Raw genomic sequence first — 16,033 nt, forward strand, 5'->3', positions numbered from 1 at the left:
TGTCTCTCTGTATCTCCCCCAGGTCCGAACAACATTGCTTTGATACACTCCGAGACGCCTGGATACTTGACACTTCCCTTGTTGAGAGCGCTTCCTGGCCCAAAGTAACAATGTGGACGCAGTCTAACCGTGGTATTGACTGTGTACCTCCTTCCAGGTGGAATGACTGGAACTGATTGGCTCTCAGACCCCCTCCATCTAACAGGCGCTGCTCATGCATGATTGTTTACATCTTTGGGTGGGTTTAGTGACATCTCTGAACATTCAAAAGGACTGTGTCTGTAATACAATATCCACAGTCAACGTCTATCTTCAGGAGTTATGGAAAGTGGGTTGATGCAAAACTTTTTTTGATATGTATGTATATCTCTTTTCTTTAATTTTCTCTTCGGTTTCATTACGTCATTTGAGTCGAAGCTACTCAGCTATGGAACAAGCTGCTGAACACATAATTCACAGAGTGGCAATAGATACAAAAAAAGATATTTGGGATAGTACATACAGATAACTACCTAACCCAATACAGTGAAAAGTTCTTGACTGCTGGTAACATTTATGTAGAGAATGGAAGAATCAGCACACCAAATGGCAGCCTTATTCCTTTTGACTCGAAATCACTATTTTTCAGTTATTCTGGTAGCTTACAGAAAATGGAACCTATGGAATAATGTTGTTGTTGTTGTTGTGGTCTTCAGTGCTGAGACTGATTTGATGCAGCTCTCCATGCTACTCTATCCTGTGCAAGCTTCTTCATCTCCCTATACTTACTGCAACCTACATCCTTCTGAATCTGCTTAGTGTATTCATCTCTTGGTCTCCCTCTACGATTTTTACCCTCCACGCTGCCCTCCAATACCAAATTGGTGATCCCTTGATGCCTCAGAACATGTCCTACCAACAGGTCCCTTCTCCTAGTCAAGTTGTACCACAAACTCCTCTTCTCCCCAATTCTATTCAATACCTCCTCATTAGTTGTGTGATCTACCCATCTAATCTTCAGCATTCTTCTGTAGCAGCACATTTCGAAAGCTTCTATTCTCTTCTTGTCCAAACTATTAATCGTCCATATTTCACTTCCATACATGGCTACACTCCATACAAATACTTTCAGAAACGATTTCCTGACACTTAAATCTATACTCGATGTTAACAAATTTCTCTTCTTCAGAAACGCTTTCCTTGCCATTGCCAGTCTGCATTTTATATCTTCATCAGTTATTTTGCTCCCTAAATAGCAAAACTCCTTTACTACTTTAAGTGTCTCATTTCCTAATCTAATTCCCTCAGCATCACCCGATGGAATAGTAAGCTACACAAATTTCTGTGAAGTCACTAGAAACTGGTTTTAGAGGTCTACATTACTTACACGTAGTGCGTTAACTGAGTGAATACTGCATTTCATTTCGAATGTGTCCTCGTTATTAACCGAATGGAACACACTTTGGAGATCCTTGGTTAGTAGCCGAAGAAATTAAATTGAACTAAAGAAAAAACACAACTGATGTTATAGGCCAAAGTAAATAGGCTTGAGTAATTAGAAATGAAATGGGAAATTTACATTACAAGTCCTCTCATTTTATAAGGGTGAGAGAACTAAATATCGAAAAAGATTAACTGGTTGAAATAATGTATTGCTGCAGTCTCAGATTTAGATGTAACTGCCTTGATTGACAGTAACAGAACACTGTGGTGTGTGACGTGCAGATACAGTTGTATCATAATGTGTAAAGGAAACAAGTAAATTTAAGGTAGTCACACAGTACGAAATTTCGCAACCTTCTACTTCTAAACTTTGAACTCGAATTAATGCTTCTCGCAGCTCTTAGCAGAGCACATTTCCGCTATCTTAATTCAGCATTTCTGTCTTACCACCTCTAAATAACGTAATGGTATTATTTTTGCGTCGTAATTGTCAAAATAGACAAGTCCATAACAGATGTTGCATTATCTCTGGCTCTAGACTGGAACTTTAAGACATTTCGCATAGTTAGAATTGTATGTGTAGTCATACTCACAATGAATGACTGCGTTTTGTGGTACGCAAGGCAATATGCCATTTCGAATAACCAGCAGAACATTAATTTGCAAATACATTAAAGGTTGGCGAACTTGCCACTGTGCGCGGCTACATTCGGATCACAGTTATTATTATTAGGTGGTGTTGCGCTCAGCTAGATAGCTATACAGCTTCACGTAAGATCTTTGGCACTGGGTCCAACGGAGTAGTTTCAGACAGGGCCAATTTTTATAATTAATTGTAGCTTTGTGTCTTTGTTGAGTTGTGCGAGAACTGCTTCTGTATATTCAGAAACGATCAAATTAACGTAAAAGGTATAAAAGTCGCGGAACAGGCCTAGAATTTCCATGAATTAAGGTTGCAGATGTAGTGAGTTGTTGGCTGTTTGAGGGTATGATCAACCATTTTTTGATCTATCAAGACTTCACTTCCGTGGCGTAGCTTATGCTATGATTCAAAATTTCTACGTTCTGACTGCTGCGAGGTAGTTCATATCGAACATGCGCGTAAACGGAAGCTGAAATTTGTCGTTAAAACGAGTAAAGGAGATATTATTAAGGTACGATTGAAGTTTTTCGGCTGTAATCTGTGTGGTGCTTTGTGTGTAGCGAATGTTTTTCTTTAAGTAAATCTATAATATTGAGCATTGAATCACATTTTTAAGGAGAGCGGCGGAAACAAGAAGAATCATGGTATCAACTAGACTCTCCGGAAATTTTGGCGGTGGAGGTGAAAGCCCTACAGCGGGGCCCGAACCAGGACCGTCCAAATCAGCTCGCACTAGCTTGGTACAAACGTCAATTTGTGAACCCAGTACAAGCGTGGTAATTGTGAAGCCAGCCGAACCAAAACCACCACCTACTTTGTTAGACTTTCCTGCCGAGATTCTGGAGAAAATCTTTTCGTACCTGAGTTTTAAAAATGTAGCACATCTTCGTCCGGTAAGTTCAGATTTTTTTGTGCGGTCTACGGGCCTGTAATCAATAAATTTCGTGCCTATCGTAAAAAAGTTTGCTGTAGGGTTTTTTCTACATGCATTGTTTGACTATAGTGTTAAGTTGTAGATCGTGTGTAATGTTTCCAGCTATTACTAAATGGTAAAAAGTCAATATGTTGAATGTCCGTCTTGCGATATTCTCTTCTGGCGTAGATTAGTTGCGGAGGAAGTAGGCTTGAATTTAGAGTTTTTATCTAGCATCCTCCATTTTGTGCGTCACATATGACCTTAGTGTAGAGAAGGTAATGTGGTATGGCACAGAGAGGTTTTTTAAATTCAGATTCAGTAGGCAGCCGAAAATAAATTTTAATCTAAGCCTATCTTGTCATTGAGGATTATTTTCTTCCATGAATCTGCAATTGTGTGTTTGTCTCTATTCTATGGAGAAACATTCCTAATATTTGCCACTGCCTCCAGCATTTTCTTGTTTAACAATTAGTTGTTCACATTTCTGGTATTTTATTTGTACAGTAGGTTAATTTCAGTTTTAACCACAGGAGGTTGTGCTCTAGATGAAGCAGCTATTTATCCACTTGTGTTCTTCAAATTTGCTCTCAATTTTTTAGCCCCTCCAAGCTGCTGCTGAATAGCAACAGAAGTGGTTTGATAAGTATGTTGTTTAAATACCAAGATGGCTGCTATATGTAGTGCAAATCTATGCTGCACACTCATGAGTCTTAAACTGAGTTCCTTTGTCAAGCCCTAAATGAACTTATCAATTTAAATAGTAATGGCAACAAACCACTGAATACTAGATGTGATATCGTGCAAAAGAAGTGTGTTTTTTAAAGATCAAAGATGTGCATTATAGACATAAGATAGCATGTACTGTGAAACATTAATAAATATATTCTCGGAAAACTATGTAGAACACACAATTTAGAACCCTACACAAATAGACGTGACCCCTTTAAGGATGTCCACAGCAAAACTGGTATCCTTGACCATGATGTGGTTGTGGCAACAATGATTACCAGAGTACAAAGCACCACTAAAATGTGCAGAAAGATACATATGTTCAGTAAAACTGATAAAAAAAATCTGTGGTGATATCTCAATGAGGAGCTTGACACTCTTACCACAGGACAGGAGCGTGCAGAGGAACTATGGCTCAGGTTTAAAAGAGTAGCTATCTGTACACTGGCTAGATATATTCCCAGTACAACAGTTAATAATGGGAGGGACCCCCTGTGGTATGCAATCACTTTGAAGAAACTTCTAAAGAAACAGATTACTGCATAATAGATATAAAACAAAGTGTAGGTCTATATATGTAGGGAGATGCTCAATGCAGCCCATTTGGCTGTCAAGATAAGAATATGAGTAGCCTTCAGTGACTACTGTAGCAGAATATTGTCAAATGATCTTTCACAAAACCCAAAGAAGTTGTGGACATAAGGCTGTTAGTGGCACTAAAATTAATGTCCAGTCCATATCAAATGAGACGAGAACTGAAATAAAGGTTAGCAAAGCAAAAGCTGAAATGCGTAATACCATTTTCAAATGTAACTTTACGAATAGCCCCAATTTAATCCTCATACCACTGACAAGAAGAATGAAATAAGTATTCGTGTCAGTGATGTTGAGAAACAGCTAAGATTGTTAAAATTGAACAAAGCTCCACGGCCTCATGGTATCCCTTTCAGATTCTATACTGAATGTGCAGCTGAGTTTACCCCTCTTGTAACTATCATCTGGAATAGATCCCTTGAACAGTAGACCCTGCCTAGTAGTTGCAAAAACTTACAGATAACACCCATCCACAAGAACGGTAGTAGAAGTGATCCACAAAATTACCATCATCTATTCCAGACATAGATTAGTTGTAGAATCTTAGAAAATTTTATTAGCTCATACATAATTATGTACCTAGAACAGAATGACCTCCTCCGTGCTAACCAGTATGGGTTCCAAAAACATCGTTCATTCGAAATCCAACTTGCACTTTTCTCACGTGGAATACTGAAAGCTTTGGATCAAGGCAGTCAGGTAGATGCAATATTTCTTGATTTACGAAAAGCATTTGACTCAGTACCACATGTACACTTAGTGTCAAAAGTGCGATCATATGGGGTATCAACTGAAATTCGTGACTGGATTGAGGACTTTTTGGTAGGTAGGATGCAGCATGTTAGCTTGGAGAGCCATCATCAGATGTAATGTCAGATGTGCCCCAGGGAAGTGTGTTGGGACACTAGCTGTTCATGTTATATATTAATGACCTTGCAGACAAAATTAATAATTACCTCAGACTTTTTGCAGAAGATACAATTACGTATAGTGAAGCACTATCTGAAAGAAGTTGCATAAATATTCAGTTCAAAGTTGTGTGGAGACTGCAAACTTGCTTTAAAAGTTCAGAAATGTAAAACTCTGTGCTTGATGAAATTCAAAAGAAAGTAGTAATCTTACTATAATATCCATGATTCACAATTGGAAGTGGTCAACTCATATGAATGTGTGTATAACACCTTATAGAGATGTGAAATTGAACAATCTCATAGGCTTGGTCATGGTTAAAGCAGGTGGTAGATGCAATTTTGTTGATAGAATGCTAGGGAGGTGTAATTCATCTGCAAAGGATATTGCTTACAAATAACTTGTGACACATTTTAGGATATTGCTCAAATGTGTAGGACCCATACCAAGTAGGACTAATCAGCATATATTGAGAATATATAGAGAAGGGTAGCATGGATTGTCACAGGTGGAAGTGTGTTAGAGACACTAAAGGAACTGAACTGAAAGATCGTGTTGATAGACAGACTATTCAGTGTACATCTACATCCATACTCTGCAAGCCACCTGACGGTGTGTAGCGGAGGGTACTTTGAGTACCTATATCGGTTCTCCCTTCTATTCCAGTCTCGTATTGTTCATGGAAAGAAGGATTGTCGGTATGCCTCTGTGTGGGCTCTAATCTCTCTGATTTTATTTTCATGGTCTCTTTGCGAGATATACGTAGGAGGGAGCAATTTACTGCTTGACTCCTCGGTGATGGTATGTTCTCGAAACTTCAACAAAAGCCCGTACCGAGCTACTGAGCGTATCTCCTGCAGAGTCTTCCACTGGAGTTTATCGATCATCTCCGTAATGCTTCTGCGGTTACTAGATGATCCTGTAACGAAGCGCGCTGCTCTCTGTTGGATCTTCTCTATCTCCTCTATCAACCCTATCTGATACGGATCCCACACTGGTGAGCAGTATTCAAGCAGTGGGCGAACAAGCGTACTGTAACCTACTTCCTTTGTTTTCGGATTGCATTTCCTTAGGATTCTTCCAATGAATCTGTCTGGCATCTGCTTTACCGATGATCAACTGTATATGATCATTCCATTTTAAATCACTCCTAATGTTTACTCCCAAATAATTTATGGAATTAACTGTTTCCAGTTGCTGTCCTGCTATATTGTAGCTAAATGATAAGGGATCTTTCTTTCTATGTATTTGCAGCACATCTGCTAACAAAGTTTCAGGATCCAGCTTTAAATGATTATTCTGTGAATATATGCAACCATGTACATTTCACTCATACAGGGATTGTGAGGAGAAGATCAAAATAATTCAGTCATTCTTCTAGCACTCCGTATGTGAGTTGAATGGGAAGAAACCCTGATGATTGGTACAATAGGGCTCACCATCTGCCATGCACTTCATGGTGGTTTGCGCGCGCGCGTGCACACACACACACACACACACACACACACACACACACACACACACACACACACACACACACACGTAATCCAAGGTCTAAGTTAGGTTGAAAGGTGATCATTTGAGAGTTGACAAAGCCAACATGTGTGAAAGCTAAACTTGGCTCTTGTTAACAGATTGACCTGTAGTGGAGCCTAATGTTTACATCTGCAGCATATTCAAGCACAGTTTGCCACATTTAACTCTTTTCAACATAAAAACCAAAATTGCAAGTTAAATTCAGGAAATGTACTTTAGGTAATGGGCAAGCCTGAATATACTGATGCACATATATCATAAATAAATTGCAAAAAATTAAAGAGGCCCCCACTGTGTAATGTTTACTGAAAAAGTATTCATCTGAAACGTAGCAAGGTTCTCAATCTTGTTTATTTTGCTCTCACTGACTCAGTGCATGTACCTCCTAAATTATTTTCCTTGCACTTGGACTTACCATTCTACATTACCTAAGTGAACTGTTATGTTAAAAAAAATCATACTGAAATTTACTTTCCCTGTTTGTGGTATTATTTTTAATAGTTCTTAGTAGTTTTATTTTTGCACATTACTGAGAGGCTTGATATGATCCAATACGTTAAACAATGTTTCAGAGGGTCCTTTAATGACTCAGTGCAGAGCTAGTATGAGTGACAACTTCGCTAAATGTGTTAACAATCAATTTGTTATTTAATCTGGAGAGTTTCTAGGTAGAGTAACTTAGGACTACAGTTAACGGGTCGACAGAAGCGTCCGATCCCACGTGTCAGCTTTGACCCGTGACGTAAGGGTGTTGTCGTGTGTGACGTCATGACGGCGCGGAGTTTCGTTTGAATGCGGCTGTCTCCAGTTCTGTTTTATCTTATTTTATTTACTTTTCTGATCTGGTCGTTCTATCTCGTGAGATTTTTTTTTTTAAAAAACACTTATTACTTATTTTAATTATCTGTTTCCTCCAATTTCTGTTTTAGTTTATTATATTTATCTTTCTGATCTGTTCGTTCTATCCCGTGAGATTTTTTTTTTTTAAAGACAAAAAAACGCTAATCACCTTCTGAAGCATCTTTATCTTCTATGGGTTGCAGGGGTTATGATCCCTGGGGAGGTGGGTGGGTATTCATGCATGGCTGTCTTCACTTACACGTTTTAGCTACGCAAGGCGTCTAAATTTGTTTATATTTAGTTTGCCCCCCACCCAAAACACCCCATTTCCCGCGCTTGTCCCATTAGTGTCAATAGGCTTATTGTGGAAAGTGTGTGGGTTTGTTTTTGTTTCCGCCATATTTGTGACGTCATGGGTCAAAACAGACGGGCGGGATCGGACGCTTCCGTATTTCCCAGTTAACTTCAATCAAAGGCATACTGTAAAGTGTCAAATGACTATCTGAATAAATATTCCCCATATGAATGTAGTGTCTAGTGGAGAGATCTTTTTACGCATGTTGGATGGCCCCCCTGTCCTGTTCCATTTGCATATGTAATGGAGGAAAAGCTGCTGTTGTATGCCTATGTACACACCCTAATTTATTCTCATAATCTCTGTGTGAAATGTATGATGGGTGCTGCAGATTTGAAAACTACCTAGTACAGTGGGTTACTAAATTACCAACAGTGTTTTGGGAGACTATTGTCTACCTTCTAAAAATCCCCATTTATGTTCCCTCAGTATAACGGTTCCTCTTTCGTGATGGCTATACCAGCTGGCAGCGTTGTGGCAATGAGCTCCTTTTCAAATTTGTGAGGCAAACATTTTGCAGACCTCAATTTTTTTCCTTCTAGTATCACTTTGTAGTACTACCTCCAAATATTTAAAACTATTAGATGCTCTGAAGTTTAACACAAATTTTTGGATCTGGTACTGTTTTACATCTTTCTGCTAGGGGACATTATCTTCGACGTATCCATAGTTGAAGGGAATGTCATTCACTACACAGTGTAAACGCTGCCAAATGTACATCTACTTAATTTCCTTGCAGTCATACTTTTCTGTATGCAATGCCATAATTAGTCAACAGTGTTAGCGATGCTGACTGTATTGCGACTGAAATGAACCAATTTTTATTCAAATAGGCTTGCATTTACAAGCAGAATCTTTCAAATCCCTCTTAAGGTCTTTGCGATTCAGATTTTCAGCGTTTTCCTTCTGTCATAGTTCAGTCCAATCTGGTGCTCTGTTTCTAATGACTCCATGATGAGTATGCTGTTTAAGTCTATTTCTTCAAGACAATCACAAATTTGGGAGGCTACTTTGTCTTTGTTGTTCATTCTCACTTTGATATAAAGTCAAATACTTTCCATTTGTGAAGGAAGACAATGTACACACACACACACACACACACACACACACACACACACACACACACACACACACACTTGATTTGTAGTGATTTTGGGGATACTTACATTCGGCTGTGACTGGTCTGTTACTATAAGCATTATTGTGATTGACACTGATCTGTAGTGTAGCCCAAGGTCTAGGTTCAGGACAAAGGCCAGGTTGGTTGAGAGTAGAATTCAAGAAATGTTTTAATTGAAATTCTCACTGAAACTTCTATTTCTCCACTGATCTATGATAGCATAGATGCTATATTGGTCATGTGAGGGTGCCATGTTGTGCTGCAGATCAAACCCGTTACGTTGTATTCTTTGCTACAAAGTAATGTCTCCATATTTTTGTCCTTTTGTTAATACCTGTTGAGATATTGCTCAGTCAACTTAGCACATTGCTGACACAAGTTGCAACCCTTCAACGCTAGAGAGCTTCAAAGTGCAGCATGTAACATGGTACTGTCTCGGTACGTGAGAAACGGCGTGTTATAGTTTCTCACTGCAGAAAATGTTGTCCACACATAGAGCGCACACTCCTTCAGCATGACTGCCAGGCCACAAGAGTGCTGTGACATCTGCAAGAATCAGATGCCTTGGTTGTTCACTGTCATTGACCATTCTCCATACACCCCCGAGTTGGCATCGTCTGATTTTCATTGGTTTCCAAAATTTGAAGAAAACCTTTGTGAATTTTATTTTGATAGCAATGAAGTGGTGCAAGCAGTGGTGAGGTTGTGGCTCTGTTTACACTCAAGTTTTGTACGGTGATGGTATCAACAAACTGGTCTCTCGTTGGGAGAAATGTGCTCATCACCAGGGTGATTATGTTGAGAAATAAATAAGTAGACATGCAAAGTAAAGATGTAGAATGTTAATGTTTTATTTAAAAAGTTTTGACCGAGTGAGGTGACGCAGTGGTTAGCATATTGGACTCGCATTCGGAGGGTGGCGGTTCAAGCCCACATCCGATCATTCTGATTTAGGTTTTCTGTGATTTCCCTAAATTATTTAGGTTTTCTGTAATTTCCCTAAATGATTTAGGTTTTCTGCAATTTCCTTCAGATAAATGTCAGGATGGTTCCTGTGAAAGGGCACAGCTGACTTCCTTCCCCATCCTTCCCTAATTTGATGGGGCCAATGTCCTCGCCGTTTGGTCCCCTCACCCAAATGAACCAACCTACCTCTCTTCCCGGTTCTCCAAACCTCCCTTCCTTATCATATTAACTACATTAAAAAGCTTTGAGTCTTCACATAAGTTTGGAGGCATTACTTTTCAGGATGCCCTCGTACTTACATCATTCAGAAGGAAGCAAATTGCAGTCAGCATCTAGGGTTGCCACAAGTTCTGGAAATTGAGGATTGTCAGGGAATTTAAAACGGATCAAGGATATGTCGATTTGAAAAAGACATTGGAAAAATCTCAGTTCTGTCTCAGTAGATGAAATGGTTTGTTTATTGTGATACCGTGCATCGTCACTGGCTGGGCACTGCTTCCCTACTCCCTCATTCTTACTGTTTCTCCCCTTGCTACCACTTCAGTCAGTACTGCCACCACTTTGTGCCGCTAGGCTAGCAGCTGATGAGAGGCAGGGAGGCTTGAGAAATGGTTTGTTTGAATCTGATTCTCAGAGATTGTTGACGCAGTGGCTGGAGACGGCGACAATGTGCGCACGAGTTGTCTGAGTGATTGTATGAGTGTGTTTGTGCTCTCGTTTTCTGACAAAGGCCATGACCGAAAATTTAGTTGTGAGAGTGTGATTGTTTTTTCTACATGCCTGTCTGTCTGGCTCGGCAGTTATCTTTACAGTGAGTTCCTACCTATCCTTGCTAGTACTGTTTCTCAGAGCATTTGCGCAAGTTACCTGTTACATGGGTCACTGCTGTCTCATTTCATCAATGTGGTGTCTGTGATCCATGAATAGCTGGCCACAAGAGTGAACTTGCACAACAGGCCAAAACGGCAGGCGATTTCTGCAGGTACCTCTAATTGACTGGGCCTGCCAATCTGAAGCTCATCGTTTCCCATTAATGTGTGAGCCCTGCCCGTCAGATCTAGTCTCACCAATCTGTCTGTAGGCCGGGTCTGTTTGTGTGTGGCTCAGTGTGGAGAATTTTCGTGGTTTATCCATCCTTGGCAGGCCAGAGGTCACTGGCAGTAGATTTCAGGCATTGAGACTGTCTCACCACAAGTACATTGTACAGTGTGGTGTTTTATAGACATTTTACTTATTCTAGTACATTTTCGCACTTTGAAAGTAGTTTATATATTAGAAAGTATGGATGATAAGAAGAAAGCTGTGGCAGTTGCTGGTGGTTTGTATGCTATGTACTCATATATTTCTCAAAAGAAAAATCACAGAAGAGATCTAAAGTAATATACATAACTCAGTGGTAAAACTGACAATATCGAACGTAGTAGAACCAACATTTTATTTGTGGCCATCTATAGTGTTGGTTTACACAAATCTTCCCCACCTTATCCACTTCTTTAAAGAGGCCTGCATTTTTCTGAGGTTATTTCGGAAATCGGTGAAGGTATTTTAATCTGTCATTGGACTCCCAGGAAATGTGTATTTTTGTCACCACATGTTTAGTTTTATTGAAATAAAACATGCACCATATGGCTTGCTTTCACCATCTACAAACAGTTCATTACAAAAGATGTTGATGTTAGTACTTCAGATTTTTGCTCACACAGGGGAGAAATAAAGAAGTCCTTACTTTTTTATCAACTTACGTCTTTACTTACCCTCGACACCTCAAAGTTTGTCAGGGAAAAATGCTAAAACTTCTCTGAAACCAAGGGGAATGTCAACGAATTTCGCATGGGGGAAACTTGCGGCAAACCTGGCATCGTTATTTTTGCGTTTCGTGATGTTTTGTAGTTACCACATTTAACTGTGCAATAGTTTGATCCTTCAGGGTTCTGTGTACTGTTCGCACTCTTTCTGTGAAGTTCTCAACGTAACAGAAATTAGAGACTTATTCTTCCTTATTAATGCAGAAAGATTATACACCTCTTCTTTGTTTGTTGTAGTTACATTATTCAGTTTGCTGACTTTCAGGTGACAGTCCAGTATTACACTCTAGTCCTGAACTTAAGCTTCCTCCAAATATGATGCCATGTGACATCAAAGAACAAAGGTTCAGAAACTTCATGATGTTTGTAGTTTGATGCAGGTCCCCAATGCTAATCTGTCATGCACAGGCCTCTCACCTTTAAATGTTTACTGAACCATGCATCAACTTGAACCTGCTAACCAAAATCAAACCTCACTTAACAGTTCTGTTTTACCCACACTTGCCTCCTTTAACAGATAAGTTATTTCTGAATGGCTCAGGATGTTCCTGTCAACCTCTTAACAAGTCACTTCACACCCCAGATCTCTGCATCTCCATTCTTCCACATTTTAAAAGCTTATGTTTTCTTGTCTGTATTATTTATCATCTAAGTTTAAATTCCCTGTGAGGCTACGTTGAAGACTACTTTGAAACCTTCTGACACCTAAATTTAATGTAATTGAATAGATAAAAAAATCTGCTCGCCAAGCAGCAGCAGGAGTATACATGTATAAAGGTATTGAAATCTGCAAGCTTTTGGAGCCTGTGGCTCTTCCTCCTGGCAGAAACGTTTCAACAGAAAGTAAAGGACCAGTGAGGGGTGGGAAATGGGGAGAGTTCAGAAAAGTCACCCGGAATCCCAGGTCGGGGGACGAAAAGTATTCGGAAGGCATGTGTGGTGAAACAGGCACAGAGTTTGCAACTCATGTTGTAGAGCATACTCTGCAACAGGACATTGTGTGTTGCCACTGTACACCCTCTGTCTGTGCCCTTACACTCCCAGCAATGTATCAGTTAGCATGAATGATCAGAGACAAAGTATTTATGCCGTAAACACACAATATCCAATTGCAGAGAATACTCGGAAACATGGCAGATGTGACCTCAGTGCCTGTTTCACCACACGTGTCTTCTGGATTTTTCCCTCAGGCAAGAGATTCTCAGAACTCCACAGTGGAGGCTAGCATTACATGTCCTTGGTTATTGTCTTTCGCTGGCCTTCGTTTACATAAATTTGATCTCGGTATTTCTGCCCAGTAAATATTTCTTTCTTCACTCCTGGTTAGTTTTCTATATCATTTGTTTTCTGATCTGCCTATTCCCTTCCTCCCCCACCTCTACCACATACTACAGTGCACATTGCTTTCCACTCTTATTAACTTGTGCACTATGTTTTGTTAGTATTCTGTCTTGTTTATTAACCTACCTTCAACCTTTAAGCTCTCGGGTTTTCCAGTCTTGTCCAGTGCAGGCTCCAACAGTCAGTCTTTCCTTCTCATCCTGTCTTGATAAGTCTCCCCAGATCTGGTGTTACGCATAATTTTCCTGGACTTTTCCTGTTATCTTAACTTCACCAGTCCTTTATCTGGAAGCCCCTCTTCATTTCCCTATGACCTTCTGCCAGGAAGAGGAGTCACTGGCTTAGAAAGCTAGCAAATTTCTATATATTTATAGGTTTGTTCTTTCATGTCTTGCTCGGTAATTTTATCTGTACAGTTACATTAGATTTTCAAAAATTGATTATTTTTATCAACTCGTAATTTTGTATCTCTTGTTAGTATATTTATCTTTTTGACAATATCTTTTCTTGCCATTGCCAGCATTATTTTATAAATTTTATTTCCGCCAACATAAGATATTTTGCTGTCCAAGTAATAAAGCTTAGGGCCCACCTATTTCCTTCATTCTCTAATTTCATATTCAGATTCCTTCAGTATTGCCTATTTCACACTTCAATGCCTTACCTTCATTTAATTTCTGTTGATGTTCAGATTATAATCTCTTTTTCAAGACACTATCTATTCACTTCATCTGATCTCCAATTTGCTTTGTCTTATCTGCCAGAATTATGCTGTCATTATCAAACATTAGATGCAATTTTATTCTTCGTGCACTTTTATAAATTTTCTAAATATCCCTTTGGTTTCCTTTACTGCTTGCTGTAAGTACATATTTAATAAGATGAGGGGTAGAAGCTATGATCATAGATATCATCTTTAGCTAATTTTAGCTTATTTTCTAAGAAACATGTTGCTACATTTCTCCAGAACCGAAATTGAGCTTCTTAAGAGAACTCTTGTTGGTATTTTGCCCAGAACCAAAATTGAGCTTCTTAAGGTAACTCATGTTAGTATTTTGTGACCAAGGCTTTGTAAACTAATGGAAATACTTTGCTTAAAATAAATTTGTTATGTTTCTGAGAGTAGAATGATAGGGCCATGCGTCAATCACAGCTGTTTCTTGGGTTCCATGTGCTTGCTCTTGGGTGTTCTGCAGACACAGCAAGTGCCTTGCTGAGCATTAGATTCCAAGGAGTGACAGGTTTTCAGGAGCATATGGCATGTTGTGTGAAAGGTGACAATTCCGCTCCGCCCCACTGCCATCTGTCCATCAGAAAATTATTTTGATCAAAGTCAAGTACTACGGCATCACTTGCATTCAGGATGGGTTACAAATTCTGATGAGTTTTAGGGGTCCCTGTCTGAGTCAGTAAAAACTGAACTCTTACAGGCTCACTTCATTGTCTGTCTGTTTTCTCCCTGTCCAACTTTTAAGAGGTTCCCCCGTTTCTTTCCCCCGAATTGGGTAGAAGTATAAAGCTGAAATTTGTGACATACAATGGTCTATGGTCCTTTCAGTGTAAAAAATTAAGCTTCTATGCGAGTGAAATCAAAAATATACTGTCATTTATCACATATTTTGATACCTGCAAGCTCACTCAGTGCCTGTAGGGTGCTTCCTGTTTTACATATAATCAGGAATTTTTTTAAGAAAAAAATTTCATAGCACAACTGAAAAAAAAAATTGTCATTTGTTCTCAGACTTTGACTGACAAGACCCCTACTTCTCAGCAAAGTCCGAGTGGGGTGGCACTGTGGTTAGCACACTGGACTTGCATTCTGGAGGGTAGTGGTTCAAACCCATATTGAACCACCCTGATTTAGGTTTTCCATAAATTGTTTAAGGCAAATGTCGGTATGGTTCCTTCGAAAGGGTATGGCCAATTTCCTTGCTCATCCTTCCCTAATCAGAGCTTGTGCTCCTTCTCTGATGACCTCATTGTCGATGGGACATTAAACGCTTGTCTCGTCCTCCTCTCAGCAAAATGTAGACATATGAAGCTGAAAATTGTCGCATACTAAGGTGTAAGCTTGTAAGATAATGCTATCAAAATATACAAAAACTGGAGAGGGGAGAAAAGAAAACAGGGGGAAGGCACTATTGATGTCATCTGCATTGGAGCATTCGTGGGATCAGTGGGGATGAATGAAAATATTTACCAGGCTGTGATTCAGACTCTGGATCTCCTGCTTACTAGGCAGTTGCATTAAGCACTAAGCCATTCGGACACACCACCTATCCGGGGTTCCTATCCATGTCTTCGCCCTCCATGTTCGATACTTTGAGATTTGAGCAGGAGACCAGACATAATTGTGCATCTGGCCTGAAGAAGTTGGATTCAGTTCTCATTGAGGGGAATCAATTACGTACATGTGTGGTGTCTGTACTTTCCAATACGTCATAAATAAGTGCTAGTGTTGATAACAGGCAAAAATTGTCGAATTTCCTGTTTCCTGGGCTGCAAGGGATAATAATAGTAATGTTCCCAAAGTTGATGATTAATTTTCTTGTTGGCTATTATTTAGCTAACTGTAGTTCGTGACTGTGACTGTGTGGGCTTGTTGGCCCTCTTTCCCATAGTCTGCAGTCTAGAATATTGCTGGTAATGATGTTACTTAACACCTAAAATACTGTGAAATGAATGCGATGAGTTTTTTCAGAGGCATTTTTCATGTGTTCTTAGAAACCAACACAGTTAACTCTTCATGATAAATTTGGATAAGAAATTAGTTCATGGAGAAGAAGTAGAGTTTTTCCAATGACACCATAGTTCTGTCAGTGACAGGAAAGGACTTGAAAGAGCAGTTGAGAAGGGT

General features: G+C 39.5%; 1 protein-coding gene across 3 annotated transcripts in view; it reads left to right on the top strand.

Annotated features, from left to right (window-relative positions):
• Nucleotides 1-2,193: 2,193 nt before the first annotated feature.
• Nucleotides 2,194-16,033, top strand: part of LOC124718980 (F-box only protein 28) — a 92,974-nt gene continuing 79,134 nt past the window's right edge. For all 3 annotated transcript variants that reach the window (XM_047244650.1, XM_047244651.1, XM_047244652.1), the window contains exons 1-2: nt 2,194-2,576; nt 2,682-2,958. In XM_047244650.1, the coding sequence (XP_047100606.1) occupies nt 2,707-2,958 (252 nt within the window). In that variant the 5' untranslated portion in view covers nt 2,194-2,576; nt 2,682-2,706. The remainder of the gene's footprint in view (nt 2,577-2,681; nt 2,959-16,033) is intronic.

Source organism: Schistocerca piceifrons, chromosome 10 (genome assembly GCF_021461385.2).
Source record: "Schistocerca piceifrons isolate TAMUIC-IGC-003096 chromosome 10, iqSchPice1.1, whole genome shotgun sequence".
Taxonomy (NCBI): Eukaryota; Metazoa; Arthropoda; class Insecta; order Orthoptera; family Acrididae; genus Schistocerca; species Schistocerca piceifrons.